Source organism: Sebastes umbrosus, chromosome 11, assembly GCF_015220745.1.
Source record: "Sebastes umbrosus isolate fSebUmb1 chromosome 11, fSebUmb1.pri, whole genome shotgun sequence".
In the NCBI taxonomy this organism is placed as follows: domain Eukaryota; kingdom Metazoa; phylum Chordata; class Actinopteri; order Perciformes; family Sebastidae; genus Sebastes; species Sebastes umbrosus.
The window spans coordinates 26,505,731-26,524,209 of NC_051279.1; the positions used below are offsets into that span (position 1 = coordinate 26,505,731).

Sequence of the window (18,479 nt, forward strand, 5' to 3'; positions counted from 1 at the left end):
GTAACTTCTGTGTAAAAGTGTGTGTATGTGGCCTATTTTAGCTGGAAACCGCGGCCCATTTTAGCTGACACGGTTATGCTTAAATGGGCCAGTACCTAAAATGACTTTTTTCATAAAAACGTTTTGTTTTTTATTATTATTTCAACTTTTTTATTTGAAAGAGCCTGTCAAAAATATTGCTCATAAACATTTGCTATGTCAGGCTCACATACCATACAATTTCTCTGACATGCTTCATGTAACACTTATATGCCCTGCCCATATTAGCAACCTCAGAGCAATCAAAATTATTGTTACATGTCAACTAGTGTTGTCGCAACAATGCAAGATCAATTATTGTGATTGGCTGTAAAATTTTAAAGAGCTATGATGCTCCAACCTAATCTAGCCTGACTCCACCCTATATTTACAGTTATGCAAATAGTTTCTTAAATGATTATTATTTACCGTTTGCTCCCATAATTGCATATGTTTTTTGTATAAGCTTTCAACATATATATACAAATCACAGTTAATTTATATTTTTTTAAATTGTCCTGTGAGAACCATGTATCTCTAAAAAGTCAACTTTTCATGGTTTCAAAAAAACAGCCTTGTTTTCAGCTTTGTGGTGATGCATTTTCCAGCTGATCCAAGAGGCTTTTTAAAGAGTTTATTTAGCTTCATAAAGATGAGGAGGGTTTTATCAACACATAAAGGAACACTTCCATCCTTCAGTTTACCACAAACATTTAAATCACAAATTTGGAGATACGTGGAAGTTGCATAAAATGGGAATGCTTTACTCAAGTAAAAGTACAAATCCAATTTGTACTTAAGTACAGTACTTGAGTAAATCTACTAAGATGTTGGGTATTGTAGTATATTTCGACCCGTCAGCCAAACTGACAAAACATTTATCAGAAACAAAAGAAATAACCACAGGTGGTTGCCACAATAGAGCACAATGCAGCAAAACACACTTCTTCCTCAATCTACTTTAAATGCAATCGGACTCTTACGTGTTCATCTTTCATGTGTAAAAGAGGAAATTAGCTTCCACCAAAACAAATCAGATGCATATTTTTTTTTAACGATAAATGCAGTACCTGTGAGGGTTTCTGGACAATATGTGTCATTGTTTTGTGTTGTTAATTGATTTCCAATAATAAACATATACATACATTTACATAAAGCAGCATATTGCCCACTCCCATGTTGATAAGAGTATTAAATACTTGACAAATCTCCCTTTAACGTTCATTTTGAACAGATAAAAAATTTGCAATTAATTAGGACGTCGTTATGGTTTACCGGTTTGTAAAACTAACCGCTATTGTAGATCATTTATCCCCTCTGCAATCAGATTATTGAATGCTCCTTATATTTTATATTTTTTATGGACTTTTATCCTTTTACCGTCACAGATCTTTTTATCCTTTATTAGACTGATCCTTCTGTTGTTCTTATTCAGTCTGCTTATTTATTAGTTAGTCTCATTTACATCAGTAATCTTTGGGTCCTGTTTTATATATATATATTTTAGCTTATATATTGTTGTTGTTGTTGTTGTTGTTGTTGTTGTTGTTGTTGTTGTGTGTCACTATGTTTTATTTATGTTTTTATGTACAAGCTGCTCCAAACCAATTGCCCCTAGAGGGATTAATAAAGTTGTTTGAATTGAATTGTATTGAATGATTAAATATTATAATCAATCGACGGTTTCGGGTTGGTGGCCCTGCTGACAGCTCAGATGCATATTGTTTTATGCTAAATGCAGTACCTGTAAGGGTTTCTGGACAATATTTGTCATTGTTTTGTGTTGTTAATTGATTTCCAATAATAAATATATACATACGTTTACATAAAGCAGCATATTTTCCCACTTCCATGTTGATAACAGTATTAAATACTTGAAAAATCTCCCTTTAAGGTTAATTTTGAACAGATACAAAAATTTACAATTAATTATGATTCAATATTATAATCGATCGACAGCCCTAATTCTTATATTCACTAATCATAATCTAGGCTATAGACTGAGTATCTATCTATATGTGTGTGTGTGTGTGTGTGTGTGTGTGTGTGTGTGTGTGTGTGTGTAGTGTCTATGCAGTGAAAATGTGTTCAACTGTTGTAGGCCTAACTGTAAGTGCAAACACTCAGAAAATCAGAGCATAGTTTTTACTATTTAGCAACGTGCGTTATTACGCAGCAGGTGTGACCACACAGTTACTGGTGGTTTGGTTTGAGGAAGGGCAGTAGAGGGCTGACTGGTGACGACAGACAGACAGACACATAAAGAGATGGAAGTGAACGTGTCAGTGTCAGTCGCTCTGTCAGACAGCAGAAGTCAGAGATGGAGAACAACTTTAAGACGTTCCTGAACATCGCCAACAAACAGAGCAACCTGGGTTTCGGGTTGGTGGCTCTGCTGACAGCAGGAGGAGAGCGGATCTTCTCCTCGGCGGTCTTCATGTGTCCCTGCAATGAGCTGAACTTCGTCTACGGCATGGTGTTCCTGCTGGTGCCCGCTCTGGCTCTGCTGCTGCTGGGTTTCATCCTGAATAAGAATACGTGGAAGCTGTTCACGGGTCTGTGCCGGCGGCCCCAGAGCGGATCTCCGCGGTGCCGCTGGAAGAAGCTGACCGCGGCCTGCACGGCCTTCATCCAGGTCAGCATGACCGCGGTGGTGGCGCCGGCCAGCTGGATTGCCGTGGCTCTGCTCAACGGGAGCTACTATGAGTGCGCGATGACCGGGTTCAATGTGACCGCCTATAACAAACTTCTGTGTGGAGACAAAAGCTCTGGGTGTGAGCGAGGGCTGCACAAGTTGCCCTGTCGGACCGGCAGCAGTGAGGACAGAGATGATGTTCTGCTCCGCATGAGAGCTCAGTCTCAGGTCAGTGCTGCTCATTATTCTCCTGAAACATCAACTCTACCAACAAGGGCAGCCGGGTTTGATGAGGTTAAAGTTGGCAAACAAAGTAGTTCAAATGCATCAACCTTCGGATGAATTTGTCTTAGCAGGGTGATGTGGATGATGATAATAGGCTAATATAGTATTAATAATATATATTACATTAGACAGTTCTACCAAACTGAATCAAAGGAAGAAAACTTTAACATCTAAAGCCCTATAGAGTGCTGGAAGATGTGGTTCACCTAGACAAACATACCCAAAATAAATCAAGAATAGATCCACAACTACCAGGTCTATATGCATGATCTTGGTCTCTATGGATAGGTAAGACCTCAGAGAATTCATCCCCAGTGTCAGTAACATTGCGACTGTTACTATGCCTGAGTAAATTGTGATGAACCAAAGGAACAATTTCCATTTTTTATCCTCGCCTAAAATGTTTTCTAGATTAGACAGTAGATAACACCATTATAGCAATGATGCCATGCACAGAGATGTCGCTGAATTCATTCAGAAACTCTTTGACTACAACTGTGCCAAAGTAGATATAAATAACACAAAGCACATAGATGCTACAAAAGGTTTTAGTTTAGGACAGGACCAGGCGGACTCTCCATTTGGCCATTTGGATACCCAAAGTGTGCCAAATGGGTTTTCTACCTCTTGAAAGGGAATCTGGCTATAAAATACTACTGATATCCACTACAGGAGGCTATGTGCACACAATGGAGCCTTTGGCCATGACATTTACCCTGTGCATCATCACATTCTACCATTGTGCACAGTATGAAATCAATAAAAAACAACTAAATTATATAATTTTGACTCCAAATGGAGTAGTTTTATTATAATAATGAAATATGATCAAGTAAAACTTAGATAATAACAGATAAGATCAATAACAATGTGAATAAGATAAAGAATCCAAAGTCAAGTATGTACATTCAGTATAAATACGGTCAAAAATATTATAAAGTAAAAATACAATTTCTCGTGCGTTGATTTTGTAACTAAAATATTGAAATTATTGCCAAACAAACATTGTTTGGACAAAATACACTTGGAGTGTTGTTTTAGTTGCGTTAAGGCCTCGTCTTTTAGAAACTATTCAGAAAAAAGACCACCACAGCATTTTATGACGTTTTTTAAAGGTAGTGTTTTAACACACAGCTCAGCCGAACCCGGTACCGGGTCCATCGGGTAAAAGAGGTTAAGAAGTGTCACAAAAACTTTCTTCCTAGGCTGTATATGTGCCAGTGGGGAAATGACATGAAAGACAAAGAGAACACTTTATAACAAGGGGCACATTTTGAGTATAGTTACGAGTGAACAAATGAGGAACTACTCAGTAAATATTCAGTATTGGACTTGGGGGTGGGGGACACACAAAAATGAAGAAGTAATCATAAGATAATGGTGAAGTAATGAGGCACTACTACAAAACATTTGATGAAGTGTTACTCATAAGCTAATGGTTCACCAGCAGTTAGTTCCTCATTCGTTCCTCATTTGTTCCCTGGTAACGACTCAAATTCCTTATTGTAAAGTGTTTTATTTTGTTGTTTGGTTAAATGTTGTGTTTTGTTATGTCACAGTGATCGCCTTGGGATGCAAGACAAATTTCAGAAAAATATTCTGATAAAGTGAAATCAAAATTCACAGCATCACTTGCTTACCATCACCCATAAAATGTTATTTTTTAGAGTTTGATTACACAGTATAAGCTGGAGGGAAGAGGGAATTATAACCTGTTTAATTTAAGCAGCTTATAATATATAATTAAAACTACTAATGCCAAGATTTTTTTTTAATCAAAGCAAATATTTAAACATTTATTTCCTAATCATTTGAATTGTGTGTTTTTATATAAATAACCTCTATAGATGACATTAACAAAGTGAAAGCATAACATTTAGAAATTTGGACGGTTGAATGTAGCGCAACATGGAAGTGAAAGCAGCGCTCTGTTTATTTAAATTTGTTCGTATGTCTCCTATAACCGGTTCTAAGTCCATACTGTGTGTGACCACAGATTCTGGGTTGGCTGCTCATCGCCTCTGTCATGTTGTCCAACCTGCTGCTGACCTGTGTGGGTCGCTGCACCTCACCCGTCAGCTACCTGCAGCTCAAGTTCTGGAGAGCGTATGTTGAGGAGGAGTGCAACATGTTTGATTCGAAGACCGCTGAGCACGCCAAAGAGCTCGCTAAGAGGAACCTGGAGAGCTTCTTCAGCCAGACACCGCCTAAAAACATCATCACCCCTTCCAACAAGGACTGGGAGAAGATCTCCTCCCTCTACAAGTTCAGCACCAAAGACCACTACTACAGCACCTTGCATCGGTATGCGGAGGACTATGATGAGACCGGCAACGGGAAGATTAGGAAGGGTTCGGTCATGTCAAGCGAGCCTGCTGAAACCACCCCTTCTGTTTTTGATTTTGTAGACGGTGGCGGGGCTTAGTCTAGAGAGCCAAGGGACAGCGAGCGATGAAAGACTTGTGCTTTGTATGGATGGAGGTCGCCTCAGGAGTCACCTCACATTTAGCTCTTAAAGGAGAATGCATTAGCTTAAATCACCAACAGCAAGTCGGACATTTTTGGAGGATAAAGGGTAATGGTACGTGTCCACAGGGGCGTTTTTTATTGCGAGGGATCGCCTCGCTTTCCAGCATTGGGCGCTTGATGAGCTGTCACTAGACACAAGGCACCTGACTGGATGAACGCTTTCCCTCGTGGGCTGCTGCTCCCAGCTTTCAAACCGGGACCAACACGATGGCTCGTTTGGAAACTTTCTTCTCTTATACCACGAAAATAGTTCCCCGAAATGTGTTTCTGAAAACATTTTATACTAGAAATAATCCGTGCAGTCGCTGAATCTGTCTTTATTTTAGATCGACAAGTTAGTTTAAAAGTTTCTAGGGAGTTTCCAGAGACGGCGAGTCGTGTCGGACGTCTGTGTTTAAAGTAGCCTCGCGCCGTCACGCTACCAGAATGCATTGCACGGCTGCTTACATAGACAATGAATGGGGAAGCGTGGAAAAGACGGAGGCTGTGGACACGTACCATAAGTGTGCCATCCGCTGGCTGTTTACTGCAAGTGTCAAAACTCAAACAAAGGTAGTTAGAGCGGAGCTAGAGCGGAGTCCGAAGAGTTTTAACGGAGTGGGCCAGCTGACCAATCAGAGCAGACTGGGCTTTTCAGGAGGGAGGTGGGGGGCAGGAGAAAAATAAAGCGTTTTTTGAACATTAAAGCATGAAAACATGTTCTAGTAGAAACCCCAAATACAAGTATGCACCTGAAAATAAGCATAATAAGTCCTCTTAAAGGAAATACAAGATGACACGAGAGGGCAGTTGGCAACACGGCAGAAAAGAAGAACGGTGATATCAATTAAGAATGAACAACAACAGCAACAGTGAAGCAGAGTGAGATTCACATGAGCCCCAAATCACTTGTTTTCCATATCTGTGTGTGCTTAAACAGGAAAGGTGTCATCTTCACCACTTGACCACTTCCTGTGCACTGCTGGTGGACTGCATACATACAGTACATGTACACATCCATCATGCTGTATGAGATTATTAAATAGTAAATTTCTATTTTTTTCTGTAGTTGTATGAGGTTTGGATATTTCAAATAATTAAACATATGAATCTAGCTTTTCTAAAAAAATATATTTTTGATATAGACTTAGTGATTGTCTGTCTGATGATCAAAGCCCTGTTTTCAGCTTTGTGGTGATGCATTTTCCAGCTGATCCAAGAGGCTTTTTAAAGAGTTTATTTAGCTTCATAAAGATGAGGAGGGTTTTATCAACACATAAAGGAACACTTCCATCCTTCAGTTTACCACAAACATTTAAATCACAAATTTGGAGATACGTGGAAGTTGCATAAAATGGGAATGCTTTACTCAAGTAAAAGTACAAATCCAATTTGTACTTAAGTACAGTACTTGAGTAAATCTACTAAGATGTTGGGTATTGTAGTATATTTCGACCCGTCAGCCAAACTGACAAAACATTTATCAGAAACAAAAGAAATAACCACAGGTGGTTGCCACAATAGAGCACAATGCAGCAAAACACACTTCTTCCTCAATCCACTTTAAATGCAATCGGACTCTTACGTGTTCATCTTTCATGTGTAAAAGAGGAAATTAGCTTCCACCACAACAAATCAGATGCATATTTTTTTTTTAACGATAAATGCAGTACCTGTGAGGGTTTCTGGACAATATGTGTCATTGTTTTGTGTTGTTAATTGATTTCCAATAATAAACATATACATACATTTACATAAAGCAGCATATTGCCCACTCCCACGTTGATAAGAGTATTAAATACTTGACAAATCTCCCTTCAACGTTCATTTTGAACAGATAAAAAATTTGCAATTAATTAGGACGTCGTTATGGTTTACCGGTTTGTAAAACTAACCGCTATTGTAGATCATTTATCCCCTCTGCAATCAGATTATTGAATGCTCCTTAGATTTTATATTTCTTATGGACTTTTATCCTTTTACCGTCACAGATCTTTTTATCCTTTATTAGACTGATCCTTCTGTTGTTCTTATTCAGTCTGTTTATTTATTAGTTAGTCTCATTTACATCAGTAATCTTTGGGTCCTGTTTTATATATATATATTTTAGCTTATATATTGTTGTTGTTGTTGTTGTTGTTGTTGTTGTTGTGTGTCACTATGTTTTATTTATGTTTTTATGTAGAAGCTGCTCCAAACCAATTGCCCCTAGAGGGATTAATAAAGTTGTTTGAATTGAATTGAATTGAATGATTAAATATTATAATCGATCGACAGCCCTAATTCTTATATTCACTAATCATAATGTAGGCTATAGACTGAGTATCTATCTATGTGTGTGTGTGTGTGTGTGTGTGTGTGTGTGTGTGTGTGTGTGTGTGTGTCTATGCAGTGAAAATGTGTTTTGCAACTGTTGTAGGCCTAACTTTAAGTGCAAACACACTCAGAAAATCAGAGCACAGTGTTTACTATTTAGCGGAACGTGCGTTATTACGCAGCAGGTGTGACCACACAGTTACTGGTGGTTTGGTTTGGTTTGGTTAGGGTTGGGCAGTAGAGGGCTGACTGGTGACGACAGACAGACTGACACATAAAGAGATGGAAATGAAAGTGTCAGTGTCAGTCGCTCTGTGAGACAGCAGTCGAGATGGAGAAGAACTTTAAGACGTTTCTGAAAATCGTCAACAAACAGACCAACCTGGGTTTCGGGTTGGTGGCCCTGCTGACAGCTCAGATGCATATTGTTTTATGCTAAATGCAGTACCTGTGAGGGTTTCTGGACAATATTTGTCATTGTTTTGTGTTGTTAATTGATTTCCAATAATAAATATATACATACATTTACATAAAGCAGCATATTTTCCCACTTCCATGTTGATAACAGTATTAAATACTTGACAAATCTCCCTTTAAGGTTAATTTTGAACAGATACAAAAATTTACAATTAATTATGATTCAATATTATAATCGATCGACAGCCCTAATTCTTATATTCACTAATCATAATCTAGGCTATAGACTGAGTATCTATCTATGTGTGTGTGTGTGTGTGTGTGTGTGTGTGTGTGTGTGTGTGTGTGTGTAGTGTCTATGCAGTGAAAATGTGTTCAACTGTTGTAGGCCTAACTGTAAGTGCAAACACTCAGAAAATCAGAGTATAGTTTTTACTATTTAGCAACGTGCGTTATTACGCAGCAGGTGTGACCACACAGTTACTGGTGGTTTGGTTTGAGGAAGGGTGGTAGAGGGCTGACTGGTGACGACAGACACATAAAGAGATGGAAGTGAAAGTATCAGTGTCAGTCGCTCTGTCAGACAGCAGAAGTCAGAGATGGAGAAGAACTTTAAGACGTTTCTGAACATCGCCAACAAACAGAGCAACCTGGGTTTCGGGTTGGTGGCTCTGCTGACAGCAGGAGGAGAGCAGATCTTCTCCTCGGCGATCTTCAAGTGTCCCTGCAATGAGCTGAACTTCGTCTACGGCATGGTGTTCCTGCTGGTGCCCGCTCTGGCTCTGCTGCTGCTGGGTTTCATCCTGAGTAAGAAGACGTGGAAGCTGTTCACGGGTCTGTGCCGGCGGCCTCAGAGCGGATCTCCGCGGTGCCGCTGGAAGAAGCTGACCGCCGCCTGCACGGCCTTCATCCAGGTCAGCATGACCGCGGGGGTGGCGCCGGCCAGCTGGATCGCCGTGGCTCTGCTCAACGGGAGCTACTATGAGTGCGCGATGACCGGGTTCAATGTGACCGCCTATAACAAGCTTCTGTGTGGAGACAAAAGCTCTGGGTGTGAGCGAGGGCTGCACAAGTTGCCCTGTCGGACCGGCAGCAGTGAGGACAGAGATGATGTTCTGCTCCGCATGAGAGCTCAGTCTCAGGTCAGTGCTGCTCATTATTCTCCTGAAACATCAACTCTACCAACAAGGGCAGCCGGGTTTGATGAGGTTAAAGTTGGCAAACAAAGTAGTTCAAATGCATCAACCTTCTGATGAATTTGTCTTAGCAGGGTGATGTGGATGATGATAATAGGCTAATATAGTATTAATAATATATATTACATTAGACAGTTCTACCAAACTGAATCAAAGGAAGAAAACTTTAACATCTAAAGCCCTGTAGAGTGCTGGAAGATGTGGTTCACCTAGACAGACATACCCAAACCAAAGGAACAATTGTTCCCTGGTAACGACTCAAATTCCTTATTGTAAAGTGTTTTATTTTGTTGTTTGGTTAAATGTTGTGTTTTGTTATGTCACAGTGATCGCCTTGGGATGCAAGACAAATTTCAGAAAAATATTCTGATAAAGTGAAATCAAAGTTGACAGCATCACTTGCTTACCATCACCCATAAAATGTTATTTTTTAGAGTTTGATTACACAGTATAAGCTGGAGGGAAGAGGGAATTATAACCTGTTTAATTTAAGCAGCTTATAATATATAATTAAAACTACTAATGCCAAGATTTTTTTTTAATCAAAGCAAATATTTAAACATTTATTTCCTAATCATTTGAATTGTGTGTTTTTGTATAAATAACCTCTATAGATGACATTAACAAAGTGAAAGCATAACATTTAGAAATTTGGACGGTTGAATGTAGCGCAACATGGAAGTGAAAGCAGCGCTCTGTTTATTTAAATGTGTTCGTATATCTCCTTTAACCGGTTCTAAGTCCATACTGTGTGTGACCACAGATTCTGGGTTGGCTGCTCATCGCCTCTGTCATGTTGTTCAACCTGCTGCTGACCTGTGTGGGTCGCTGCACCTCACCCGTCAGCTACCTGCAGCTCAAGTTCTGGAGAGCGTATGTTGAGGAGGAGTGCAACATGTTTGATTCGAAGACCGCTGAGCACGCCAAAGAGCTCGCTAAGAGGAACCTGGAGAGCTTCTTCAGCCAGACACCGCCTAAAAACATCATCACCCCTTCCAACAAGGACTGGGAGAAGATCTCCTCCCTCTACAAGTTCAGCACCAAAGACCACTACTACAGCACCTTGCATCGGGTTGCAGAGGACCGGAAGACCGGCGACGAGATGATGAGGATTGGTTCGGTCATATCAAGCGAGCCTGCTGAAACCCATCCTGTTTTTGATTTTGTAGACAGTAGCGGGGCTTAGTCTAGAGAGTCAAGGGACAGCGAGCGATGAAAGACTTGTGCTTTGTATGGATGGAGGTCGCCTCAGGAGTCACCTCACATTTAGCTCTTAAAGGAGAATGCATTAGCTTAAATCACCAACAGCAAGTCGGACATTTTTGGAGGATAAAGGGTAATGGTACGTGTCCACAGGGGTGTTTTTTATTGCGAGGGATCGCCTCGCTTTCCAGCATTGGGCGCTTGATGAGCTGCCACTAGACACAAGGCACCTGACTGGATGAACGCTTTCCCTCGTGGGCTGCTGCTCCCAGCTTTCAAACCGGAACCAACACGGTGGCTCGTTTGGAAACTTTCTTCTCTTATACCACGAAAATAGTTCCCCGAAATGTGTTTCTGAAAACATTTTATACTAGAAATAATCCGTGCAGTCGCTGAATCTGTCTTTATTTTAGATCGACAAGTTAGTTTAAAAGTTTACAGGGAGTTTCCAGAGACGGCGAGTCGTGTCGGACGTCTGTGTTTAAAGTAGCCTCGCGCCGTCACGCTACCAGAATGCATTGCACGGCTGCTTACATAGACAATGAATGGGGAAGCGTGGAAAAGACGGAGGCTGTGGACACGTACCATAAGTGTGCCATCCGCTGGCTGTTTACTGCAAGTGTCAAAATTCAAACAAAGGTAGTTAGAGCGGAGCTAGAGCGGAGTCCGAAGAGTTTTAACGGAGTGGGCCAGCTGACCAATCACAGCAGAATGGGCTTTTCAGGAGGGAGGTGGGGGGCAGGAGAAAAATAAAGCGTTTTTTGAACATTTAAGCATGAAAACATGTTCTAGTAGAAACCCCAAATACAAGTATGCACCTGAAAATAAGCATAATAAGTCCTCTTAAAGGAAATACAAGATGACACGACAGGGCAGTTGGCAACACGGCAGAAAAGAAGAACGGTGATATCAATTAAGAATGAACAACAACAGCAACAGTGAAGCAGAGTGAGATTCACATGAGCCCCAAATCACTTGTTTTCCATATCTGTGTGTGCTTAAACAGGAAATGTGTCATCTTCACCACTTGACCACTTCCTGTGCACTGCTGGTGGATTGCATACATAAAGTACATGTACACATCCATCATGCTGTATGAGCATCAGTGATGTCAGTCATTGCACACTAAAAAAAACATACGCATGACTGTAATGTTGGTGTTACTATAGTAACAGCAGACAGTGATGTGTTTCATACGTGTAGAGGAGGTTTCACCACTTCCTGTATAATGCACTCAGAGTGTTTTAGTCTAAGTAGTTATGGGAGTGGAACAGAGAAACCACCAAGAGGATGTGATCACTTTCTCACTCCGCTCTGCTTCTGCTGCTGGTGCTGCTGACTGCCTCTCTCTGTCTCTGAAACTATGGTATGTTCTCTATGGAAACTTTTCAATACAATGAATGAATGCTGTCCTTCTGTAGGATTTTCTGCATGCATGTTTTCCCCTTTTGCCCATTTTGTCATTCCAGAAAAATTGTTGATTTCATCCTCATACTTGCCAACCCTCCCTATTTTCCCTGGAGACTCCCGTTTTTCATCGCCCTCTCCCGGTTTCCTCCCGGGGTCACAATTATCCCGTATTTCTCCCGATTTATGACAAATATTCCTGCCTTTTTTTTTTTTTTCCTTTTCCTTCTCACAACCTGTTTCTGGCGCTGCACAGCGTGTATAAGCTCTACTGTTTCCTCCTGGACGACAATACAGCTATACCTGATGTTGTTTACTGGCAGAAGAGGGCAGTCTATGCTCACGACACATCACAACGCGCAGCGCCCAAAGTTGGGCTTTGCTCGACATGGCGAAAAGCTGTCGTGGCTCGGTGCAAGCTAATGGAAATAACGGGTTTCAGAGCGCAGTGGTGGCGTTGCTGCGTTGTGTCTGAAAGGACCCTCAGTGAGTGAGAGAAGGAGAGAGAAATGGAGAGAACTAAGAGAAAGAAATACTCAAGCAGGAGCATAAATAAATAAAAGCTGAAGAATATTAGTTTATGCCAGAGGGCCGAATTATTCAGTTTTCTTTCCTGAGAATTAAAAGTAAAATTAAAAGTATTTAAGATTAAATATGCTGTTATTATTTTGCTGTTTTCATTCTTAAAAAGTCACCAGAATGAAGGAAACAAAGTCTCTGAAACTCAAATTTCCCCCGCTTTGGTTTCGAAATCCTCCCATTTTTTCCAAGTCTCAAAGTTGGCAAGTCTGTTCATCCTTATTTCACTTATACTCACAGACAATAACTCTGCCCTGGACTATCACAACACAGTTGCTCACTTCACTCAGTGGTGTGGGGACAACCATCTTCACCTCAAAGTCAGTCATGCGCAAACTTAAAGAACTTTATGTTGCCGCCCATCTCCTCCTACTGCTGTACCAGAGCATTATCCAGCCCATCCTACTCTACTGTTCCATCTGCTTTTTTAACATGTTATCCTTCACTAACCGGTCAAAACTTACACGCATAACCAACACTGCTGCCAGGATAATTGGCCTCCCCACACCCAACCTCACAGAATTCAACAACAAAGGCATTGCACACATTGCAATCTCAATAGCACAGGACATCACACACCCAATCTTGAATCTTGAATCTTGAATCTTACCATAATGCCCCGCTCCGGCCACTGGTACAGAACACTGAGGTGCAATAGGGCTCGCTTTGGGAAAAGCCTGATACCGGCAGCCATAGCCGCCTTAAACAACAGGCGTCGCTGAACAGGCCTGAGTGTGTACCGCTGTCCGTCATTTTCTGTTGTTGTCCCTGTTGTATTGCTGTTGCTGTTACTGTTACTGTGTCACTGTGTGCTGTTGTATGTATTGGTGTCTGACAAGTACAGTGCTGTGAAAAAGAATTTCCCCTTGTGGGACAATAAAGTCTAAAGTCTAAAGTCTAAAAGTCTTGTTGAATGCACGCTGCCGTCATGCGGAGCTGAGACTTGTGTGTTGTGTTTGGTGAGTGTGTGTGTGCATGAAGAGAAACAAATCAATTCTCATGTTATATCAATTACTGCTTCATATAAAAGTGACTAGAAACAGAAGCATGTCTCAGTTCCTTTGGTGTGTTTCCGTTTGTTTTGCCAGCATGAAATTGTTTTGGGCTGCATTCCGATCACATCACTAGACTTGTAAAAAACTAGTCCGGCAGGATTTCTTTCAAACGATCGCCTCAAGTCAGTCAGAGCTGGAGAGGGAATCACATAAAGAGGGATGTAACTGTGAAACATGAGAGAGAGGGAAGTGGAGTGAAGCTGTAATTTTTTTTTAAAGCTGGGGCTGTAAGTGGCAGAGCAGCAGGGGCTTTCCTTTGGAGAAGGAGTAGATGTGGTGAGCAAAGAGGCACTAGGTGGGAGGGAGCGTCAGATTGACTGAAGGAGGAGCCTTCAGAGAAGAGAGCCAGCCAAAGGGAGGGGCGCAGACGGTGTTTTGTCTTCAGCTGTGAAAGAACACAGAACAGGGAATGACTGCCGGCTGACACTCAACCTTTTTCACTTTCCCCTCTCTGTCTTTCACTTTGACTTTGTAATTAATCGTGGAGGGTGTCCGAGTCCTCCCCGCTGGAACCATGGATAACTTCCAGACTGTCCTGCGTTTCTTCATGAACCAGAAAGCCACCATCGGCTACAGCTTCATGGCTCTCCTGACTATAGGTGGGGAGCGAGTCTTCTCCATGGTTTCCTTCCAGTGCCCGTGCAACCACGACCAGAACTTCGCCTACGGGCTGACTTTCCTGCTGGGCCCGGCGGCGGTGCTGCTGGTTTTGGGTCTCTTCTTCAGCTCCAGGCTGTGGAGGCTCTACACCGGCTGCTGCCTCAACCCCATGAAGCTGTGCCCCCGCGGGAACTGCTTCAGCTGCCTCAGGGTGTTCACGAGCATCTTCTCCGGAGCTTGCGTTGCTCCTATAATGTGGCTCTGCGTGGCGTTGCTCAATGGGACCTTTTATGAGTGTGCCGTCAGTGGTCTCGATGATAACGTGGTGGTGGAGCTGTTCTGTAAAAACAAGACCATGCAGTGTCGGGAGGAGCTGGCCCGAGTGCCCTGTGACCGGTCCAAGCTGTCCAGTGATGAGCGCATGGAGCTGCTGCTGATGTTCAGGGCCCAGTCACAGGTAGGAGACACACACCTGGACCTGGGTGAGCAAACATTAAACTACTTATAATCCCATTAAAGCAGATATATAATATCTTCTCTGGATCTGGAGCAGCTTTGTCAAGTCTAGAAAATAACCTTGATGATGTTATAGTGATGTCATAATCTCAGATTGGATTCGGAGACACAAATTAGACACAAATTTACAAGACAAATTGTTGCAAATTATAAAAGATCACCAGGCAGGGAAGGTCTAATAAAAGATGCTATCCAGTTGCATCATGGGAAATGTAGGATCCAGTGTTTTTTTAATTTGATTCATACTTGGGACTAAAAGCCAGGATTTGTCAGTCCCTGACGCTTCAATTTTGACTATTCTATTTTTTTTTTATTATGTTTTTGACTCTCGAGCCCTCTAAATCATGGGTACCCAGACTTTTTCACGTCATGGTTTTGTCCCAGGATCCCCCATCTGTTAGGATTTTTGCTTTTAGATGATTTAATACTAAATTGAATAAAATATTTAATCACAATTAATCACATGATTGTCCATGATTAATCACGATTAATTGCACTTTTTTTTTATCTGTTCAAAATGTACCATAAAGGTTAACATGGGAGGGGGCAAATATGCTGCTTTATGCAAATGTATGTATATATTTATTATTGAAAATCAATTAACAACACAAAACAATTACATATATTGTCCACAAAACCCTCACAGGTACTGCATTTAGCATTAAAAAATATGCTCAAATCATCACATGACAAACTGCAGCCCAACAGTCAACAACAGCTGTCAGTGTGTCAGTGTGCTGACTTGACTATGACTTGCCCCAAACTGCATGTGATTATCATAAAGTGGGCATGTCTGTAAAGGGGAGACTCGTGGGTACCCATAGAACCCATTTACATTCACATATCTGGAGGTCAGAGGTCAAGGGACACATTTGAAAATCGCCATGACAGTTTTAGTAAATTTGGACCATTATTTAGCCTCCTTTACAACACGCTAGTATGACATGGTTAGAAATTAGTCGCATTAAAACAAATTTGCGTTAACGTGTTATGCTGGATGTGTTTAGTGGGGGAACAGAAGGACATAATTCACTGAAGATTTTTTCAATGCCACAAAAATGATATTAAATACACCCGTAAATTCTCAGAAGGATGTAAAAGAGACAAAACAAGGGGTACTCCAGTGATTTAGTATAGCACTTCCATAAAGTTGGGGGACAAGAGACAGAAGAGTAAGCAGCAGAGGTTAGGATGTCCTAAATGTTTGTCCCTAGTATGAGTCAAGTGGAACACGGATCATGTGGTGTTATCATGGTTCGGGTCCTGCTGGGGACTTACGTAGCATGTTATCCCGCATCTCTTACCCTTCATTTCCTCAACTCTCTACTGCAAAATACCTAATAAAACCGATCCCATCCCTGAATTTGACAGCGTTAGATCCTCCGGTAAATACCCATAGCTTTCAAAAACCACACCCCTGCAATTGTGTTGCAGATTTTCTGTTATAAATTTATAGCTGAGCTAAAATGACATCGCTATGACATCATCCGGGTTATTTCCCTCGACTTCATAAAGCTCCTCCAGAGCCACAGAAGACATTATGCAACTGTTTTGTTAAAGGCTCAGTTTTAAAGCTAGAGTGAAAATACTGGTATCATATGACACTAGAAAACCTCAGGAATCCATTGGTACCAACTATGTTTTACTAGCTTGTTGAAAGAGGCTAAATAACTCTCCAAACTTATGTTAAATATTGGTGAGGAAAAACTGGCATGGCCATTTTCAAAGGGGTCCCTTGACCTCTGACCTCCAGATATGTGAATGAAAACAGGTTCTATGGGTACCCACGAGTCTCCCCTTTACAGACATGCCCACTTTATGATAATCACATGCAGTTTGGGGCAAGTCATAGTCAAGTCAGCACACTGACACACAGACAGCTGTTGTTGCCTGTTGAGCTGCAGTTTGCAATGTCATGACTTGAGCATATTTGTTATGCTAAATGCAGTACCTGTGAGGGTTTCTGGACAATATTTGTCATTGTTTTGTGTTGATAATTGATTTCCAAGAATATATATATACATACATTTGCATAAAGCAGCATATTTGTCCACTCCCATGTTGTTAAGAGTGTTTAATACTTGACACATCTCCCTTTAAGGTACATTTTGAACAGATATAAAATGTACGATTAATTTGCAATTAATCCCGATTAACTATTTTAATGGATTGACAACCCTAATCTTAATATAATTAACAATTGGACATTCATCTATTGGCAGCTTGAGTGTGAACATATGCCATCAGCCTTCAAGCAGCCTTATTAGTAAAAGTGAAACTATTTATTAACTGTGATTATGTATTCCCTATGGAGTATGCATCATAACATTCCTGTGTGTCTGCAGATCCTGGGCTGGTGTATTATCATTATTGCTGCCATCACAGGCCTCCTGGGTACCTGCTGCACAAACTGTCGCTCCAAAGTCAGCTACCTGCAGCTCACGTTCTGGAAACGCTACGTGGAGAAAGAGAAGGAGCGCTTTGACACCTTCGCCGTGGACTACGCCACCAAACTGGCCGAGAGAAACCTGCAGAGCTTCTTTGAGAACAAGGACCCCGAGCCGTTCCCTTTCCCCAACCACAGGGCGTGGGAGGAGATCTCTGCTCTCTACACCTTCACCAGGAGCGAGCAGTGTTACAGCACCCTGCAGCAGTACGTGGAGAGGAAAGACAGGGAGTTAATGCTAGAGAAGAGACCCGTGTTGGACTTCGAGCATGGAATAGAGATGCATTGAGAAAGGACAAACTGTGAGGAGACTGTTAGACACTCATCATTGTTGGTATTTAACTCTAAGTCTATTGTATGTGCAAGTTTGACTCAGGGAAAGCTGCCCCAGGCTGCCTCCTCACTGACACAGCTGCCCTTTCAGTATGTTACTCTGAAGAATGTGACTATCGCCAAACAGCAATGGTACAACTTCTCTAAGCACATGAAATAATGAAGGGCATAACCACTATTTTATACACACTAATCCGCCCTACCTCTGTAACACTGCATGCATTTGAGACATTTTATTACTATCATAAAGGAAGTAATTAACTAACTTGAAGCGATTTTAAGAAGTTGCAGTCAGGGCCGTAGCTATATACGACTGAAAACACTGAGGTCATGTCTGTGTTATTATTTATAAAAAATTGGGGGTTGTAGTTAGGGGTGAGAAAAAACTGAATCACCTATGTATCACGATTTTTTTTTACGATTTTGAAATAAATTATTTAATGCCAGAATCAATATATTTGCTTCATTTGAGTCTATGCGGAGGTAGAAGGAAGTTACCGCTTTTATTGTTGTAGTCTGAGTAACGTGACGTCATATCTGTTCTGTATCCGTCAACCAAAACAAACCGCAGCGAGCTGAAACGATAAAGCAGCATATGGCGGAGGGTCTGCAAGGATACGACCTGCACCCTCACATGTTAAATCCAAAGTGGTAAACACTACACATCCAGTAAAGTATGGAAACACTTTGGGTTTCACACATTGCAGGAAAAGCAGAGCTAGACATCACGGCTAAAGCTGCATGCTAACTCTGTCACGGACAGGAAACGTTATCGTATTGCGGTAATGTGCGATCAAGCCGGCCGTCACTCTCATCTCTGTGGTCAAATAGGCCGACGCTACAACTGTAGAGCACCAATATACTGACATTTATGTTAAACTCATTCAAACGGCCCCGATGGAGCTGACCATGGATGTATAAAGAGAATGGAGCTGATGGAAGAGTTATACACGGGTGACTAACTT

The 18,479-nt window shown here is 41.4% G+C and overlaps 3 protein-coding genes and 1 long non-coding RNA gene across 4 annotated transcripts; 3 read left to right on the forward strand and 1 right to left on the reverse strand.

Moving 5' to 3' along the window:
* The first annotated feature begins 2,064 nt into the window (after window positions 1-2,064).
* On the forward strand, window positions 2,065-6,003 carry LOC119496391 (calcium homeostasis modulator protein 6-like). The gene is made up of 2 exons (XM_037783662.1): window positions 2,065-2,881; window positions 4,935-6,003. The coding sequence occupies exons 1-2, from the start codon at window positions 2,339-2,341 to the stop codon at window positions 5,361-5,363; spliced, it is 972 nt and encodes a 323-aa protein (XP_037639590.1). The 5' UTR covers window positions 2,065-2,338; the 3' UTR covers window positions 5,364-6,003.
* LOC119496439 lies at window positions 5,137-10,597 on the reverse strand. The gene is made up of 3 exons (XR_005208707.1): window positions 10,460-10,597; window positions 9,517-9,520; window positions 5,137-5,254 (listed from the first exon to the last, which is right to left on the reverse strand). It is a non-coding gene; the product is annotated as an uncharacterized LOC119496439 (long non-coding RNA).
* On the forward strand, window positions 8,638-10,595 carry calhm6 (calcium homeostasis modulator family member 6). Its single transcript, XM_037783665.1, has 2 exons — window positions 8,638-9,321; window positions 10,139-10,595. The coding sequence occupies exons 1-2, from the start codon at window positions 8,779-8,781 to the stop codon at window positions 10,559-10,561; spliced, it is 966 nt and encodes a 321-aa protein (XP_037639593.1). The 5' UTR covers window positions 8,638-8,778; the 3' UTR covers window positions 10,562-10,595.
* A 1,993-nt stretch (window positions 10,598-12,590) lies between the features above and the next one.
* On the forward strand, window positions 12,591-18,028 carry LOC119496395 (calcium homeostasis modulator protein 5-like). Its single transcript, XM_037783668.1, has 2 exons — window positions 12,591-14,676; window positions 17,081-18,028. The coding sequence occupies exons 1-2, from the start codon at window positions 14,134-14,136 to the stop codon at window positions 17,468-17,470; spliced, it is 933 nt and encodes a 310-aa protein (XP_037639596.1). The 5' UTR covers window positions 12,591-14,133; the 3' UTR covers window positions 17,471-18,028.
* The last annotated feature ends 451 nt before the right edge of the window (window positions 18,029-18,479 follow it).

What these genes read in the sequence shown, in the direction of transcription:
- LOC119496391 (XM_037783662.1), top strand. Translation starts at nt 2,339, where the DNA reads ATGGAGAACAACTTTAAGACGTTCCTGAACATCGCCAACAAACAGAGC. An exon ending in GCATGAGAGCTCAGTCTCAG is followed by an intron (nt 2,882 to 4,934) that starts GTCAGTGCTGCT and finishes GTGTGACCACAG; the next exon opens with ATTCTGGGTTGGCTGCTCAT.
- calhm6 (XM_037783665.1), top strand. Translation starts at nt 8,779, where the DNA reads ATGGAGAAGAACTTTAAGACGTTTCTGAACATCGCCAACAAACAGAGC. An exon ending in GCATGAGAGCTCAGTCTCAG is followed by an intron (nt 9,322 to 10,138) that starts GTCAGTGCTGCT and finishes GTGTGACCACAG; the next exon opens with ATTCTGGGTTGGCTGCTCAT.
- LOC119496395 (XM_037783668.1), top strand. Translation starts at nt 14,134, where the DNA reads ATGGATAACTTCCAGACTGTCCTGCGTTTCTTCATGAACCAGAAAGCC. An exon ending in TGTTCAGGGCCCAGTCACAG is followed by an intron (nt 14,677 to 17,080) that starts GTAGGAGACACA and finishes GTGTGTCTGCAG; the next exon opens with ATCCTGGGCTGGTGTATTAT.